The 18,861-nt window shown below is 34.7% G+C and overlaps 1 protein-coding gene across 5 annotated transcripts in view; it reads right to left on the bottom strand.

Moving 5' to 3' along the window:
* The window catches only part of LOC110030230 (tRNA threonylcarbamoyladenosine dehydratase), a 96,302-nt gene that overhangs the window by 75,703 nt on the left and 1,738 nt on the right, over nucleotides 1-18,861 (bottom strand). For 4 of the 5 annotated variants that reach the window (XM_020732843.1, XM_020732846.1, XM_020732844.1 and 1 more), the window contains exon 2: nucleotides 5,361-5,431. In XM_020732843.1, the coding sequence (XP_020588502.1) occupies nucleotides 5,361-5,431 (71 nt within the window). The remainder of the gene's footprint in view (nucleotides 1-5,360; nucleotides 5,432-18,861) is intronic. The other variant, XM_020732845.1, reaches the window with a different exon arrangement.

Below are 18,861 nucleotides of genomic sequence, written 5' to 3'. Positions count from 1 at the left end.
ACAGAGCTGAAGGAGAAATAGATCAGCATCCACCGGAGATGTTTGGTAGAGTTCTCAATCGAAGGCTAACTACATGACCAGGTATGATGTGACGTGGCCCCTATGGTTGTCTGTCACCTTCAGTTAAGACAACCGTGGTAGTTTGACCAGAGGGCTCAGCATGATGGATTCAAAAACACATATTCTTTTACCAAGGATTGGAAGTGCATCATTCTATTTCCTTCGGTGGAGCCCGAGATAACAGAAACCCTTACCAGCAAAGTGGCATCAGTGGGGCTAGTTCTAGTGACGAAATAGAATAAGAGGATTGAGACACCGACTCCAGACATGGGGCAATTACGCCAGAGAGGATGTCAAGGCCTCACAGTCAAGTTTGTACCACTAACTCCACCACCGGATGGGAAGATTCAGGCTACTCTCATGGCACATCAGACAAACCCGAACATGGGTTACTTGGGGAGGAACCAGTAGTACAAACGTGAGCCACAGTCTCAGAAGAGCGGATCGATAGGGACATGGGCGCGCAAGTGTTGCCAACTTATTCGATGCTTTGGCCGGCAGTGGGACCCAGGTGTCGCCAGGGTTAGAGATAATGAATCAAAAGCCCCGAAGAATGAGATTGAAGCTTTCCCAATCCCGGGAGACTGATGCGAGTGAGAGAGTTTCCCTCACAGATGCGAAAAATAAGTCAGTCGGTTGAACCAACTGGCATAGGCGAGCCAATACAGACACTGCTTGAGACGACCGATTCAGAATACAGCAGGACCCAAGCGGGCTTTACTTCCTTTCCTGCCTCCACTCGATCGAGCGACACATTAGGAAAGGTGGCACTTTCGTCGGCCCTCCCTCTATCCTTCTTTTCTTTGTTTTATTTGAGATTCTTTATATTATTGATTTATTGCATTAGGATTAGTTTTCTTGTGTGTGTTTTCAGATTCCTTTGTGGAGTTGTTCTCCCGGTTCTATGGTTGTATCTGAAGAGGTGGTTGTGCTTTGAATGTATCCTACTTTGAGGGAGTGACGCATCCTCCATACCTCTTCTCCTTCCCTTCCAATAGTCGTCAGCCATTACTCTACCATCCATGCTAAACTGCCACACCTTGTCCACCACTGTCTTGTTGTCCAACCTTTGCAATCCGCCTTCCACCAACCTATTCCCCTCCAACCTGCTACTGTCCTTCCTGTCCAGGCCTCCCAATCGCCCCTTGCAGCCTGTCGGACCTCCATTCAGTAGTTCCCCCTACCGCCCCACGCTCCCAAACCTGCAAATCAGCCACCAACCGCCCTTCCCACATATCTGATAGCCCTCCACCCTTCCCATTTTCCTTTGTTGCTTCGTCAATGCCACCATCACTCCCGGATCTTTTCTTCAGTCCTAGCCGGAGAGTTGGTTTGTTGTTATCGTTCCCCTTTCCATTTGTGTCATATTGTAACCCTCTTTCAATATTAATAAAAGTTTTTTTTGTTTCCGCTGATTCTCTAACTAGTTTCGGTATCACCACCATTACTATGAAATTTTGGCTTTCATGCCAAATCTTTAGGTGGTGGATTTTCAAATCTAGAATTGAATGGAGTTTATGTGACCCCTCAAGATAGCCTCCTCTTAAAGGTGGCAAGCCTCTGTTGCAGTTGAAGGGTTTCATGTCTTATATTTTTCAAAAAAAAGTTCTTCAACAACTCTTCATGAATTTCTCATAAACAATATTATATCATTTCCTTACGATCAAGTCTCCAATAATTGTCTCTAAGGTGGCGTGACTAGGTTTTACGTTTGGGAGATGAAAGAGATTGCACGAGGTGGATTTAGGATGGAAAAGAAAAATTTTTGGGAGCTGATTTGGAGAATCGACAAAGGGAAAAAATTTTTAGTAGAGAAGGGGTCAGGGTCAAGTACGGGTAAAAGCTAGAAATCCTAAGATAGGATTAGAGTTATGCTAGTTTTGATATCAAATGATACAGGAATTAATCCAAACCACAATAATAAAACAAATATTATTACTGAAAAAGATAATAGGCCATTATAATCACACACGAAAATGGGAAATAATAACAACACGACTAACCACGCAACTAGGGTTGGCTCCAGGGCGGTTGGTGAGGGTTTCGAAGGTTGGGGATGATGAACGATGTGGTCGGAAAGCAGAAAACTGCTTCGTACGGTTTCCGGGATTCCGGACAGAAGGCATGCAACAAAAATCGATGAGAATCAGCTGTCTTAAATGAAGGCAACAAGATGGAAGGGTGTGGGCGCAAGTTCTAGAGGTTGCAGTACGTGGGAAGGTAAGAAGCGAAGGCCGAGAAAGGCAGGGTCAGCAGTAAGTTTGCGAAGGAGGGGCTACCCTGGTAGCTGGACAACTCCAAGGCTGCAGAGAGGAGGGTCCTAGACGGCTGGAACAACAACAAAATAACCGGGAACGACTGTTTGGTGCAGTGTCAGTGAGAGGGAATGACGGCGACAGCGAAAGGAGATGTGGGAGACTGCGGGACACGAGAACAGTAATTTGAGGCGACGAGGCGGCGGAAATTGGAAAACTTCAATGAAAACAGCAACAAGTAGTTGTTCAGTGGCGAGTATAGCAATAAAGGGTGGCCAAGAGCGACGTGGGGAGAATGCGGAAGGAGATAGGGAAGATAACCACCACCTAGGAAGAGAGAGATACAATCGGAGCACTACCCAAACCCTATGAGAAATCCCTCAGAGGGAGAAAATGAACGTCGGCAACTATCCTAAATAAATTCACTCTAAAAACTGACTTTCAAACCCAAATACGACACATATCTTGAAAAGGACTAAAAATAAATGAAGGATAATAAGAAAAAAGCATAACAAATAAAAACAGGACTATTTCAACCCATCTCCAGCAATTCCACGATACACGAGATCCACAACCGTGTAAGAAATTCAACAATGCCAATTTTTATCAATGCCAATTTTTATCAACTAAAATTACAGGGCCAATCTCCGTCCGGCCCGAGGAAACCTTTGCGCGCCTCCGTTACCTTTTGGGAGGCCTACGCCCCATAGAAACTGTCTACCTGAGACTGTCCCTTGGCCCGTAGGTTCTGACACAAGAGAGTAACGAAGAAGAAGTAGCTCGACGAAGGGCCATAGAAGTGTTAAAGCGCATTAATCAGGCTGTGAAGGTCACAGGGGCTATGAGACCCGATTCAGCGTAGGAATTAGTGCTGGAAGCCCTAGTAGTAAGCAGAAAATGAAAAGTAGCCCCAAGCTTATGAAGAAGCTCAAGATAGCCAAGATGGATGGAGTAGGGCTAGTCTAAGACAAGACAGACCGATCTCTATTCTCCTGCTCGCGTTTACAAGGTTTCCCACTCACTCTATTGAGTGAGAGCCCTTGTTGGGTTCTGCAAGGAAGCATCTCGATAGGTCCGCAACCTGTGCTGTGGTTGATGCCCCACCCGAGCTAGAATTCCAGACTTGATTTGCCGGTTATTCGTCCGAGCGGCCCCCTGAGGATGCGGGAAGCCAATGATAGGAGTGGTTAACTGGACTCGAAGGAATGAAACCTTGATGCCCTATCCGTGGCGACGCCTAAGCCGCTTTAGTAGGGACGGACTGAAATATCCCATCATAGCACTCTAAGGCTCAGCAGGGAACTCTTGAAGCTTCCAGCTTTCCACCTATATGGATTGTTTGAGCGTAAATAGACACGATCTTCGTTCGGCACGCGTCCAGTCCAAACACAGTCTTGCTCCTATAGCTCTCCTCTCTGGTTGGTCAAGGGTACACACTTCTCTTTTTTTCATTTATGTATTCCATTCCCGGTGATCCTGTCCCGCTCAACACAAATCTTTCTTTTCATTTTCTATATCCCATGGGCGTATAGACGAAAGAGAAATGAGAACTCAGTAGTTTCGAAATGAAAGAGTCCATGAAGTAGAGGAGTCAACGGCACGCACACGCAGGAAAGGCGGTCTTTCGGTTCATTGGTCTGGTCTTTCGCTTGTACGTACATCGGCTTGTTGGTGCTTGGAATAAGAACCTGCGCTAGGCGCTCAATTGTAGCTTGGTTCAGTTGTTTCGTAAGGCTTTGTTGTTGTTGTTGTTGTTGTTGTTGTCACTTCATCTTCTTGCTTTTTCTTGTGATAATTTATATATTTCATTTTTTATTACATTTAATGCATCCTACTATATAAATCCTCAAAAGCAACAATATTATTTTTCTTACTATGTTTTGCATTCTGGCTTCCATATAATTATTATATGAATAATTTGATTTTTTTTTGCTAAACTTGAGATGCATATTTCCTTTTTATATGAACTTTTTATTTCTACATCCTTAACGCAATGCCAATTCTCCTTACCAGCATAAAATTTAAGGACAATATATGGTAAAATAGTAACTTTTAAATTTTGTATTTAGTAAATCCATATTATTTTCAATTTCTTCACAATTTTATCTTAAATCCCGAATTTACTAAATCCTGCCAACACCAAAATTTAGTATATATCCGGATTTACATAATTTACTAAAGCAATTAAAGCCATTACCATGTAGTCCCTAGGTTCATAAATTTTCCTAAATGATCTTAGTGATCGCCTTCATAACCTCTCTATCAAACATGAAATCTTGTCAACTATGAAGCCAAATTTTACTCGTTTGGCAATAATTAAAATATTTAAAAATTGTCTCCTTTTATGATTATGATCACCTTAATCCAGGCATACATTTGTTTGGATTACTACATAATTCTAAATTTAAGTATCAATAACAAATAGTAATAATGTAACTAAGCATTGTCTTAGTATTACCCTTACAATCTTTACAAGAATACTCCATTACAAACATTTAATCTTAAATGTATATATCTACTGTATAGGAAACTTATTGTTTATGCATCCTTAACGCACTTCGAATTCTCCTTACCATCATATAATTTACACATAGATTTCCCAAAATTACTTTAACAATCTTGATAGTAACCCCTCTATCAAACGTGAAATCATAACAACTATCAAGTTAAATTTTACTTGTTTAACAATAGTTCAATATTGATAAATTCTCTCCTTGTATGATTTTGATCACTTTAATCTACACATTCATCTACTTAAACTATAATATAATTCTAAATTATGTATCAATAACAAATAGCAATAATATAACTAAGCATTCTTTTATGATTACCATTAAAACCTTAACAAGAATGCTCCCAAACATATCTTTAGTCTTAATTTGACAACTTCTATAAGCAGGGACAAATGGCGCTAATAAATTTTTGAACAATAGAAAAAAAAACAATAAAATATGGTTATAGAAAGACAATGCAACAAAGCAAAATAAGAGGAAAAAATTTCACTATAACCTTAAGAAAAGTCGAGCAAAGACTAACAAAACTTACAACTTGCATTACTTTCTTCTAACAAGTTGACTAGGGTGCTTGTCCTCTTGTTCTTCATTTTTGTGCTCCATCTATCAAAAACAAAATATAAAGGGAATTATCTACAAAGAAAGATTAGGAATGATGTCTTGAGAAGCTATGGCAAGCCAAATTTACCGAAGGCAAGTTGAGTGCTTTTTATGAGAATAAGCAAAGAATTAGAAGTCTTTGAAAGGAATTTTAAATTTTAGGTATATTTTCTTGATTAAATTTTTAATGTTGAACGAATTACTGTATCATACACAGCTATTAGAAATCTGGATTTTTTTCCAAATAAAAGATCAAAGCTATAAAGCTAAGTTGCAAAAATAAAAACTAGATGCCAAAAGTGGGAACATTGTATGTCTCTCTATAAAATTATATTGTATGAGATTATATTGTATATGTCGCCCTATAAAAAAACATTCCCTCGTGTCAGAATCAAGGAACACGCCACCCTCACCACACCGTGCCCCGTCCCCCATCCCCCCCAACCACAAATAAACAAATTTCAACAACTAAATTTGTTTATGTCCCCCTGAAAGGACTGAGCCAACATCATAAGATATCTTGTTTTGTAGGATGATGCTAGTAGAGAGTGTGTAGAAAATAAGCTAAGAAGTGGGTCCTTTACTTCTATAATGAGTGAAATACTATTTTTCTAAAGAGCAGAAAAAAATTGAAATGAAAAATAAGGCAGAGAATAAAAGACCAAACAATGTTTTTGAGCATGCATAAAGCTCTTATTTAAACTTGTGTGTTTCGTCTATAACCCTAGCAGGGATTCCTCATTGGCGCTTATTTTCTCGCTAGTGACTCTCCGCCGATGTTTCTCCACATTCGGTTCGATCTCTAAACTTGAGCTCAAATATTGCTACAACTTGCCTTTACAATCGGATCATATAGTAGTCTCAAACATTAGGCACTTATGGTCACTTGGCTCTATCAATTGTACTCGAACCAAGTGCCCGCCCATTGGCTTTCATTAACTTGTCCATCTCTCAAGCACTCCCTACAGTTCAGCATGCATGCTTCTCACTCGCATGCTGCTATTCTTAGCGCTCATGCCTCTACTATGGGTCGTTTTCCGTTGGACTAGGGCATGTGCCATCTCCAACCTCCATAGCTATAGTGACACCCTTCCTGCTTATATTTAAATTACCACTTATCAATTTGAATTATACTACTCAAGTCAAGTGATGTTCCTCCTTGCTTCCTCTAGCTCTGAATATTTTCTTAATATCCACTCCACCGATTGCTTCTCAAGTTATGTTGCGTTGCAATGCTTCCCTTATGGTTGTTACGTTTCTAAATTTCTACTACTGTAGAATCGCCCCTCACCTTGTGCTAACCAATCATTGTTGAGGCTAATAGAGAGAGATGAGGCTTATAATCCTCAACCTCCCCCATACATTTTCAACAAGGGCCTGTAATAGCTCATAAGTTGTCATTCTCTTTTCTAGGTAAAATAGCTCACATTTTGTTTAATAAGGAGATATTTGAGTTGGCATCTCCATTTCATTTATCCCTTATTATCAATTTTCTAAAATTATTTCAATAAGAAAATTATCCACAAATTTACAGTTGATCCCCATTTGGTTGGAGATTATGAAATTTAACTGACTGATTATTGTTATGTTTTTATCAAATAATCCAACAAAATTTGATTATACAAAGCTCTTCTCTCGAAGATCATATAATATGGATGGGTTCCTAATACGTACAATTAACTAGTTGCCTCATTTTAATTATTGCAAGGAACTTCCTTTTACACCAATTTGGATTGTTTTTCCACTTCTATGAATTCACTACTTAAACCAAACAATTATTTATTCTTTTGGCCCTATTTTTAATAAATGGTTCCACATATATGTTGCTTGAAATAGATATTACAACCTCTTAGGAGAAAGAAATTTGGATTGATTCTGCAGCTGGTGGTTGCTGGCAGAAGATACACTTTGAAGGCATTCCTCCTTGTTCACTTGGCAAAATCTTTGCCACAAATTCTTACAATGCTGAAGGTACGCTTAGAGCAACAAAAATCTTATAGAAACCATAGCAATAATGAACAAGCATCAAATAAAAATCTTTCTTCCAATATCATGCGACAGTTTCGACTACTTCTGACTGAGTTTGTATACACACCTTTAAATCTACTTTAGATCCTAACTTGGAACAGTGCCTTCTGTAGATGTTAGCACAATAGTTGACATTTGCCTCACATATACTCATAAGATTATTTATACAGGCCCATCCAGGATAATTGCTCCTAATGATCATTTTATTATTGAGGATATTAGTGATCATAACTCTGTTAGTTGGTTCTTATTTCTAGCACAAAAAAGTTATTAAACAAAAAGTGCATTGCTCCTAATGATCATGTTGGTCTAGTGAGTATATTTTGTATTTTATTTTTTATTTTCATCTAATAATGCTATTCAATTGTTGATGTTGTACTCTTGTTATAATCTGACAATAACTTCTATTTCCTTTAAGAAAATAAGTGCCACTTTATGCTACTAGCTTACTATTATATTGCAAAATATCCAAAACAACAATAAGTATTAACAAAGCATTGAAATAATCATCAAAGAACATAAAGCCAAAAACATGAAACAGTCAGAACAGAGTATGTATACCAAAAAAAAAATTCAGATAAGAAATCTTAGATGATCATTAAATTTGAAGCTATTGGAATATTTTATCCATGAAAAAATAGAGAGAAAGTTCAAAAAAACCCTTAGATTAAAAGAGGGTGACGATTTAATCTCAATGTATATAATGCATATATTTTATCCAAAATAGTCCATTAGATCGACTAATTTGGGTCACATTTGACTTTTTCCTAACAAAATTTGAAATAAAGTTATCAGGCTTCATCCATTTAATAGGATGCTCGTGACTTGTAAATTTGAGATGGTTTACTAAGCAGCAAAATACTACAACCACACAAACACAATAACATGAGTTTGTTCTTCTGGGAGTTTATGTAAATTAAAAAATGCATAAAGAAACTTTACTTTAACTAGAGTAAAGTAAAAAACGGGAATAGCTTGCCATAATAATTAAATATCCTAAGTAGAAATGTTGAGATTGATTTTTAACTCCATTACTTTGTTTTCAAAGTTTAAAATAAGTATGCATTAATAAACTTACAGTCCAACCAAAAACACCAAAAACACAATAGCCTATGAACCTACTGAAGCAGTTTTAGGGCTCCCAAAAGATGTTTAAGGAGGAGATTTAGTATAGAAGTAGTTGTAAAATAATAAGAAAATGAAAATATGTGAGGTCTACGACATTGGAAAGGGGTAAGAGGTGTTCAGCAGTTGAAACCTCCTATTGGACAGTAGGATCAAGCAATTTGACGATTGTTTGAGCTAAGAATCGAGAGTCGACAATGAAACAGCGAGGAGAATCCACCACCTATTTATAAGCAAAATAAAGGCACGACACTTGCAAAAGATAAAAGATACAACATTACTTAGAGCATAAATCAAGAATTACAATCCCCAAAATACATCAAATCAAAGCTAAAGTCCAAAAGAACGGGAAATAACAAGATATAAATAGTTCTCTCAAACCTAATTAGAAATAGAAAAAAAAAGAATTAGAAAGAAAAAAAAATTTGGTCTCTGATAGAAAACTCCATGAGATAACCCTTGCCAACTGTGATTTTATTCCATTTTTTTTAACCCAAATAGAGAATAAAGTTGGGTGTGCTTTTGTGGGACCAAATTCAATTTTTCGATCACCTATGAAGATGTCATATTTTCACAAGTATATTTGTCTATAATGAGACTTCAAACCTTTCTCTGCACAGTACGAGTATGAAAAATATTATGGTGTAGTCGTTGTTGCTCTTTCATGAGCTCAATTTGAAGAAACCATTGGATTAATAGCATCTCTCCCTCGTCAACTGGAAACTGATATTCCTTCTTTGCGTCATCAATTTCTTATGTATCTTATGTTTCATTGTCTATATTTTTCACTATTTCTTGCTCAGGAAATGAGATCAGTCTTCTATTTGGGCAATCCGATAAATGTGCCCACAATCATAGCGTTTGAAGCACTTCTTGATTGGGCTAGATTTGTCAGTACTAGAATACTTATTTTCCTCCATTAAACTAATTTTTTCTCGAGTGGGCTCAGCTTGAATGCTCCACTAGTTGTACAATTACTATGTCTGTAAGATGTAGCTGTCACTGGTGATGTTACTATTTCCCACCTTAAAAAGTAGGGTTTTTACATTAAGTAGGGACTAATACGACTACAGCTCCACCATTTTATTGATAGCTAGCTTCAATCCTCCAAACTAACTTATTACTGTGAGCTTCTCTAATTCCACCAACTCATATTTTAGCATGAGTTGATCAAATTCAATTGTGTACTCAACAGAAGAGTTTCTCTGACGAAGATTATAAAGTTTTACGAACATGTCTCGTCAGTAATACGAGAGAAGATATTTGCACTACATCTCTGTTTTTACCTTGGACCTGGTAATGATTTTACTTTTTGCCTCATGCTCGTGTAAGCGTTTCAAATTCTCCCACCAAAAGAAAGTGTTCTTCCAAAGTTTGATAGCCAGCAATTTAACTCTCTTATCTTGGGTGATATCTTTGTAATCAAAAAATAATTCCACTATTTAGAGTCACTTGACGAACTCATTTGAATCTATGCGACAGTCAAAATTCGATTTACTCTAAAGTCTTAGTTTCTCCTCTTATTTTTCATATCAAATCGGCATGGCATCAGCTCTTCATCACTCAAAGCTTCTTGGGGAAGGGATTCACTTCCTCCTCTCGATCCGACCAGTCATTATTGTGGCTATGGATGACCTCTCTAGATTTTCTAATCTCAAAAATACAAGTCTTTGTTACAGTTGAAGAATTTCTCGTTGCATATCCTCCATAGTAAATTTCTAGAGGCCTCTTTGAGTGTTTCTCATAGGCGGCATTTTGCCATTTTTCTCCTGATCAGGGTTTCAACGAATGTAGATTACAAATCAAAGTTAGACGATGGCTTAGGGCCTTATTTGAAACAATTTTTTGTTAATTTGTTAATTTTTTTTTTTTGTTTTTGTTTCTAAAAAATTAAAAACATATTTGTTTACTTGCTTTTTATGTGTTTAAATTACTTTATTTTTAAACAATTTCTAAATCATTTTTAAAAACACTAAAAAGAGATAAAACAAGTTTTCACTGTTTTAAAACCTGTTTTATGAGCAACCGACCCGATCCTAATATCGCATATCTTCTGTTACTTTCACTTTTCTCCTCTTCTCTCTCGATCCAGCGGTTGATCCCTTTGACCGATGCCGGCAGCAGCACTTCTCACTTAAAGAACAAATGAAGATCCTATCGCCGAGCATGCTGAATTTTCCCTCACTTGTTCTCAGACTTGTGATGCCATTTAACTTATCTTCGCCTCTGCAGCCAGCAAGATCCACCGCTGTCGTGTCGGCAAAGGATAGCGCCATTGCTCATAAAGGTTTTCATCTCCATCCCTCACCAAGGTCTGATGTTGAGCCACCATGGCTAGTTCCTCTTTTCACGGAATCATCCCCAAGGTTCTCATCTTTTTCTCTGTCTCAATGAACGTGAACTCCGAACTCCTCGATCGTTATGCTTCCGATCTGCACTTTGCTTGCTTAGTTTGAATTAATTGCAGCAGTAATTTGGCTTAACAGGAACGCTTACCATCTATTAATTGTCAGATTATGTTGTCTTAATGAATTAATCTCTTATTGGTTGATTATCTCTGATTAATTGGATTAATAAAAATTTCTTCTTTGCTTAGTTTCAGGTCAACATTTGCTTTGCTAGTCTATATTGTATAGTGGAGTGTGCTTGATTGGATTGAGAGATGTAGGACCGAAGCGCAGTACTTAGTCTCTGCTAATAATCGTAAGCCAAATTCATTAATTAAATAATTATTGCTTAATATAGTGATTAGATGATGGTATTGGATAAAGGTTAGCTAAGAAAGTTTTGAAAGTTGAAAGATGTGTAGCTTTGAAAGCCCCGGTGGGGACGGAGGGCATTTGGATGCTAAAAGTTTCGGTTGCTCCATCGAATGAAGCAGGAATATATGTATTTTGAAAAAAAAAAGAAGATTTCATACCACATACCACTCAATTCCTATGTATTTACATATCCAATACCTAAACTTCAATTTTTATAAACATAACACTTTACTTGAAAAGGTGTATTTCAAATTTAAATGGTGGTATATTTGGTGTGATAAGAAAGATTTGGGTGGTATAAATTCAGAAAGTGAAGTTTAGGTCTTTGATATATAATTCCATAAGAAATGGGTTGTTTATATGTAAATGGCCCTTATATTTTTTGTTTAAAAATTAAAAAAAATGTATACTTTTTTTTATTATTTTTAAAAATAAAAAATTCATATGAATGCCAAAAATGTTTTTAATTTTTAAATTCTAAAAACAAAAAAAAACATGAATGTAAAATATATTTTTGTTTTATGTTAATAAAATAAAAACAAAACAAACTAAAAATAAAAAAATAAATAAAAGTTGGAAAGTGATTACAAACGCCCCAATAAGATTTGGTGGTAGGTATCTGAGCGGATTGTTGGAGGAGGTATGAAGGTTAGTTTTTGAAAATTTAAGATTACGGCTAAGAATTACTATGCGGTTAAGAGTTTTGATTTTATGGAAGATTTAAGTTATATGAATTTATGGATAGATGTAGAAATGTCAAATCCCAAAAATTTTAGGGTTTATCGGGCTCTAATACCATATGATATTGTTCTAGAGCTCCTAGAACATGTTTAATAAAGGGATTTAACGGAAAAATAGTTGTGGAATAGGGATGAAATCAAAATATGTAATGTTAAAAGCATTTGAAAGAGATATGAATCGTTCGGTGACTGAAACCAATTGTTGGACAATAGAATTGAGCGGTTTGATAGTTGTTCAGATTGAAAACAACGGGTCAATAGTGAAATCAAAAGGTGGGGATGGAGATGGGGATCTACCACCTTGTTGTGAGCAAGACACAGGCACGCGACTTGCAAAAAAAAAAATGATGCAGCACTTTTTCGAATATAAATCAAATATTGCAATCTTCACAATACATAAAATCAAAACTAAAGTCTGAAAAGAAAAAGGAAATAACAAGGCAAGAATAGATTCCGACAGAAAAAATAATTTAATTAGAAATAGAAAATTAGAAAATAAGTTATAAAGGAAAGAAAATTGAGTTAAATAAGGTAAGGAGACGGGATCCTTAGCACAACAGGCTTCTTGCAATTGCAAAAATCCATAATTCCTGCTCGAAAATTTGATGAGATCGTGGGATCCCGCCTATTTTGCAACATTACACGAAGCGGACAGTTCCAGCATCACCTAGGCCACAAAACTTCCAGAGATACAAAAACCAAAAGGACATCCACATAGGCTATATTATTGATGCACCAGCACAGCCATCACCCAAATCAAATAGGATCCTTAGTCACCTTTGACAAAGCAATTGAATAGGGTTCTTTCAGAAAGTTGTACCCTCCATTACAGAAGTGAACTACTTTATCCCGACTAGAGTGGTTATTAAATGATTAAAAAGGAGAAGAAGAAAAGTCCGGAAAGTGCAAGAGAGAGATAGGGAGAGATCAAAAAAGAAAGAGAGAGGTAGCTGGAAAAGAAAAAGATTGGTGAAAAAGCAAGGGCAATACAAATGAGATAGCCTGTCATTTTATAAATTGAAGATAATCCTGATTCGTGATACTCATTAAATTGCACATCAATGTTGGAAATTAAAAAAAAAAAAGAATCTCTCATGGGCAATAAGATAAATCGTGGGATAAGCAAGTTGATGTCAAATGGCTAACAATATAGTATTATGTGAGCTGGCAAGCCTAACTCCATTGATTTAGGCATATGAATTGGCAACAAAGATGCCTGATTCCAATTATTGATGACAATTTTGATGATTAATTTCATAAGTACCATTTTATTTAGAGTGAAATTGTTTTGTTTTACAACCACGTTTATGAACAATTCTACTAGGCTGAATGCTTTGAGATCCTAGTAAGTTATATTATTCTTGCCTATTATGCTTTACATAAATATTCTGAATATAACCATGAAGGAACATGATGTTTCCATTCTGCCAATTGTTAAAAGTGGAAATTCATTTTCAGAATGAGAAGAATTTCATGGTGTAGAGTTTGAATATATAGAGAACGAAAAGAAACTAGACTTCAGGATGCTCTAGGAGGAGCTTAAGTAACAATAAGAGGGATAAAATTGTAAGGAGGTTATATTATACACAGAGATACAAAGTTTAAAGTGAAAGAATAGAAAAGCAAACTTAGTCAAAATATAAGCTTCTTAAAATTTATATCATGTTGATTTGTTATTCAGCATTTTGAGATCAAGGGTAGATTTATCAAAATATTAATTATTAATCTCCATCTTTTGTTTATGCAGAATGTGCTTTAAAAGCACAACGTTCATTATTCAAGTCAAGTGTAGAGCCTCCCCAATATTATCATGGATACTGGAGAAATCAAGGCTACAATCTGATTCAACATGAGGGCTCCCAAAATTTGCACCAGCTCCTATATGAGAGTTGTTCCGGGTCAAATCTTTAGAAAACAAATTGGATTGTAACAACCCAGAGGTTTTGTCTTAATTTAATAAGAATTTTATAATTTGGTTTTAACATTCTAAAAGGCACAACGCAGATGATTAATCATAATTTCCAATCACGAGGAGAACTTTCAATAAAAGCTAATCAATAAGCACAAAATGTTTTAACTTATAGTGCATTTTCCAATCACAAGAGAACTTCCAATAAAAGCTAATCAATAAGCACTAAATCTTTAACCTGAAGAGACAGTAATTTTGGTTTTAAAAAAATAATAAATTTATTGAATTTACCTTAAAGTGGATTAAGATTAAAAATATGATGACTCCAGTCATATTCCAATTATTCCATTATCCTAATTTGTTGTGGATCCTGATCAACTAAATCTCTAGAAATAGTTAACTAAGCCTAGTTGAAGGATCCTTTCAGCAGTCATACATTTCTTTGTCTAAATGGACCTAGACTTGAGATGAATGTTTGTATCCAGGGACAATTTTAAACTAATCTTAGCAAATAGAGAGTTTTATGCTCTATCAAGTACATTCAATGATTCACTCCTCATGGTGGTGGAACCAGGTTATGTCTAGGGTGGGAAATTGCCCACCCTGGAATTTACATTTCCCTATAAAGCATAAAAAAATTAATAATTTTTTTATATAATTTAATCAAGTTCGTAATTTTGCCCTCTCTAAATATTTTTTTTTTGCCCAATATTTAAGGAAATTAAATATTTATCAATTTTGCATGCCATCAAGAATGAAGCTAGTTCCACACCTAAGTCTCCTATGAAGATTAAGCCATTGAGAAAATTTTGGGCCTTTGTCATGACAGTAATTTAATAGTATCATTTTTGCAGTAAAATCACGCTATCTGAGAATATGTCATGTTCTTAATAACATAATTTTTTTTAAACGATAGATGTATGCTTAATATCACATTAGTTTTTTTTCAAGCATAAGTTATAATAAATTTGCCATATTCAAAAAATTAATGTGGATGATGGATATGTAATTACTTTAAACTTTAATTAAAAAATTGCTTAAATATTTTTAGATTTCGTAAATTTAATTTGATTTTTTTAATTTTTTTTCTTAAGATTTAAGCCCAAAAAAACTTGCTTTAAAATTTGGAAGCATTTTGATAATGGAGTTCTCCTCTAGTTGATATCTTTAATCAGCAATCATCATTGAAGTATAGCTTAAAATATTTTTATTTGTAATTTGAGAACTTGATTTATTAAAGCACATCCTTCCAATTATGAGGTATGATAGATGTGCCCTTCAACAAGGGTATTAGTTTGAAACACTTGTGCTTGATTATGTGAAATCTTATCAAATATGATTGCTTACTTGGAGATAATTGAGTTCACTTATTTGTGTGTTATTTAAATTCATTTGGTTGTTCATTGCCTTCAAATTTTCTTATCTTCTCTTTCTAGATGTCACTCTACTATGCTATCAACATCAATTGATGTTGGGACCAACAAGACAAAATATATCATGTTAACAAGAACAGATAATTAAAAAAAAAATTTAATTCATTCTTTCAGGAAAAACTGCCAAATGTTCAAATGAACCCAACCTGGTTGTGTTTTTCAATATCCTAAATCAATAAAGCCTAAACAAGATGCATAGGGAATCCTTGAAAACTTAAGTTGAATAAAAAATAAGAAAATTTAAAGCTTATCTATCAAGTATAAATTTTATCTAAAAAAAAGTTAAACTTAAATCTCTACTTTGGGCACCACTTGTGAATCAAAATTAGCAGAATCCATTACTCTAATGATTACTAGAATCGGCCATAAGCAAAACAACAGCAAAAATAGCAAATTTGCAGGGACCAATACATAGAATTCAATTATTACATATCTTGCTTCCTTTGTTAAGAAATAAAATATCGAAAAATTCAAACCCGCATCAATTCTTAAGGAGAAGAATCAAATCATCCAGAGTAAACGTAAAAATAGAAAAACCAGAAGAAAAAAATAGCATTTTTAACTATACCATGAATCTTGCACCCCTTTTTTAGGTTTGTTTGTCATCAAACTCAAATTTTGTGTTGAGAGGTTAGCATTATAGAAGGTGTTGAAAGGAAGAAGGTGAGGGATGAGATTTAGAATAATAATGACAATGATACACTTAAAAGAGCGCTAATTCCAACTAAAGCTTATTGAATGAACATCTACCCATTAATTATTCGTGTTCCATTAATTGTGTTGTCATTAGTTAAAAAAGAATTACCTTGTAAATATTTTTTTTTTAATGGTTATTGATGCCACCAAAGTGATAAAAAGGTTTTTCCCATTCTATTAGAGTGAGGAGAAAACTTTATAAAATAATTTAGATAAAGCAACAAAAAAAAGAAAGTAAATAATCAAAAATTGCATTGAAGTTGCTTAGTAAAAAAATAGCATTCTCGCCAACTCTTCCACTCCCACTAAAGAGATTCCTTTTTTCACTAGCACTAATTTTTTATTAACATCTATATGTGATCTAAACAATACCAGCTTGATCAATTGAAAGGTGGCCACAATTATAGTCCATTCAACTTCCTAATGACGTGAGACTAAGTCCATATTGTAGATTAAATTTGTAGAATAACTATTATTATCATTGATAACATTTACGATAATGGCAACACTCTATGGTGAATTTTACAAGAATTGCATTAAATAAAAGAAGAAATTTAAAAATTTATGCTAAATATTAAGAAAATAAATACATAAACCAAAAATATTGTGAATCTTGGTCGTGATTGGTGCACGTAAACTCTAGAGCACAGCAAATACTTGAACAACAATGATTAAACTTTCATATTCATGCACAATATAAACCAAAACAACTCTTTATCTAAGTTGTTGCCTCTTATGTTTGTTGTATTAAAGCCTTTATATTACATATACTCATATAGTAATATAGACCTGGCTTTCCTTCGCTACAAAGAGTTACACAGTTATGGAGGGTTGTGGTTAGTTTTTGGAGGAACCACCAAAAAATATATATCTGTAAAAAGAAAATAATTCAAGTGAAAAAAAGGGTAGAGACACTCCCAAAGTAACAATTTACCAATGAACCTAGTTTAAGCTATGCTCTCTAAAGATTTAAGTCAATGGAAGTTTCAAAAATTGCATCTGTAAACCAAGTATAGAAATTATCAAAAAGAAGTACAAATGAAACTCATATCACCGCTTTGGCTAATAATAATGTCTCACAATTGGCACTAATTGCTACCGAAGTAATCAACAGAATAGCCCTAACCAACGATTGAGAATGAAAAGAAATTCACACATTTGAGCTTTGAGGGAATTTGCATGATGAATCAATGCTAAGCATTTAAGCATGGTTTCTCTTGCTTTCAATTTCACCAGCAGATTCTCCAAATATTCCAAACAAGAACTAATTCCTAGGAAAAAAATTAAAACTAATCTTGGAGAGAAAAAGTAAAACTAATTTTCTAAATAAAATAGTCAAGCTTAGCAAATTTTTTGTTTTTTTAAGTTGAATTATTGATTGTCAATAACAAAGTAAATGTTTGGAGTTAATGTAAGCTAACCAAGGAATTCGAGGTGAAGAGGAAAAAGAAGAAAACATGGAGATGAGCTTCATAACAGAAATTGTAAAGAGAAACCAAAAGATATCATTTACTCCAATAAAAAACCACTAAATCAACCTATTAGCTATTGATGCTTCTTCACATGTGTTGGCTCCACCATTCACGTTTTTGAGAGAATTAAACCAAAAACTTTTCTTTCTGATAGAAATCAATAGCAACTAAATTATTAAGAGCTGCTTGTCAAAAAAAGTGAATAATCTAAAGTGGTGTGACAATTACAAAAAGAAACTTGACATTTCAAATTGTTCTTTGCTTCATCTTCAGAAAATTTGTTTTGCCTCTGAATCACATTCTAACTCCGATTCAAAAATTTGTATTTCAAACTCGATTAGCTTGGCCAATTAGGTGTCCTCAATTAGAGAAGATTTAGCTTCCAAATGGTACAAGTCTAAATTTATAAACTAGGTATTAAAATTATACGATGAGTACTACTAGTACTAATGATAATTATGACATGCGGTGAATCTTGATAAAGAGTTAAATCAAAGCACAAATATTGGTTTAAAATCTAATGGTAAGACTTTAAGGAAAACAAATTGGCCAATGGTGTTGTAAATCCTACTAGTGTTTGGAATACATAAACTTTAGAACACAAGAAACATGAAATCAAGTTGGACAAATTTTCAAAAATCCAAGCACAATGTAAACCAGAATAGCTATTTATCTATGGTTTTGCCTATATCTACATATATATATGCCATGTTACCTAAAGACCCATATACATGTACATATGTACTAATACATAAAAATTCTGGTACTCTTAAATAAAAGAGTTGAGCATTCAATGATTATTGTCGATAACCAACAAGGAAAAAAATATCATCTTAACAAGCCCAAAAATTTTACAAAAATATAAATTTAGTGCTTCAGCATCTGCCAAGCGATCATATCAGTGAATGAATCATCAATAAGTTGTGCTTTCCTAAATCCTAAATCAATCCAACTTTGATAAGATGCATATGTATCAAAGCAAACCCGAATTAAATATGGCAATATCAAAAATTTAAGGGCCTATTTAGGACTTTTTTAGGTTGCTTTTAAAAACATTTATATTTAAAATTTTCTAAATATTTTTAATCTTCCATTTTTAAAAATAAATCAATTTATTTAAAAAAAACTAAATACAATTTTTCACTTTTTTATTTTAAAACAGCTATGACCACCATAGACACCCACCCGTCGACTGTCATCTACCTTTACCAAAGTCTACCGCCAGCACCAAATGCCGACCACCACCCAACATCATCATGGCCGCAACT

This window comes from Phalaenopsis equestris, unplaced genomic scaffold (genome assembly GCF_001263595.1).
Source record: "Phalaenopsis equestris unplaced genomic scaffold, ASM126359v1 Scaffold000680, whole genome shotgun sequence".
NCBI lineage: Eukaryota > Viridiplantae > Streptophyta > Magnoliopsida > Asparagales > Orchidaceae > Phalaenopsis > Phalaenopsis equestris.
Note: the sequence above shows the minus strand (reverse complement) of the source record. Positions and strands in the feature narration are given on the sequence as shown.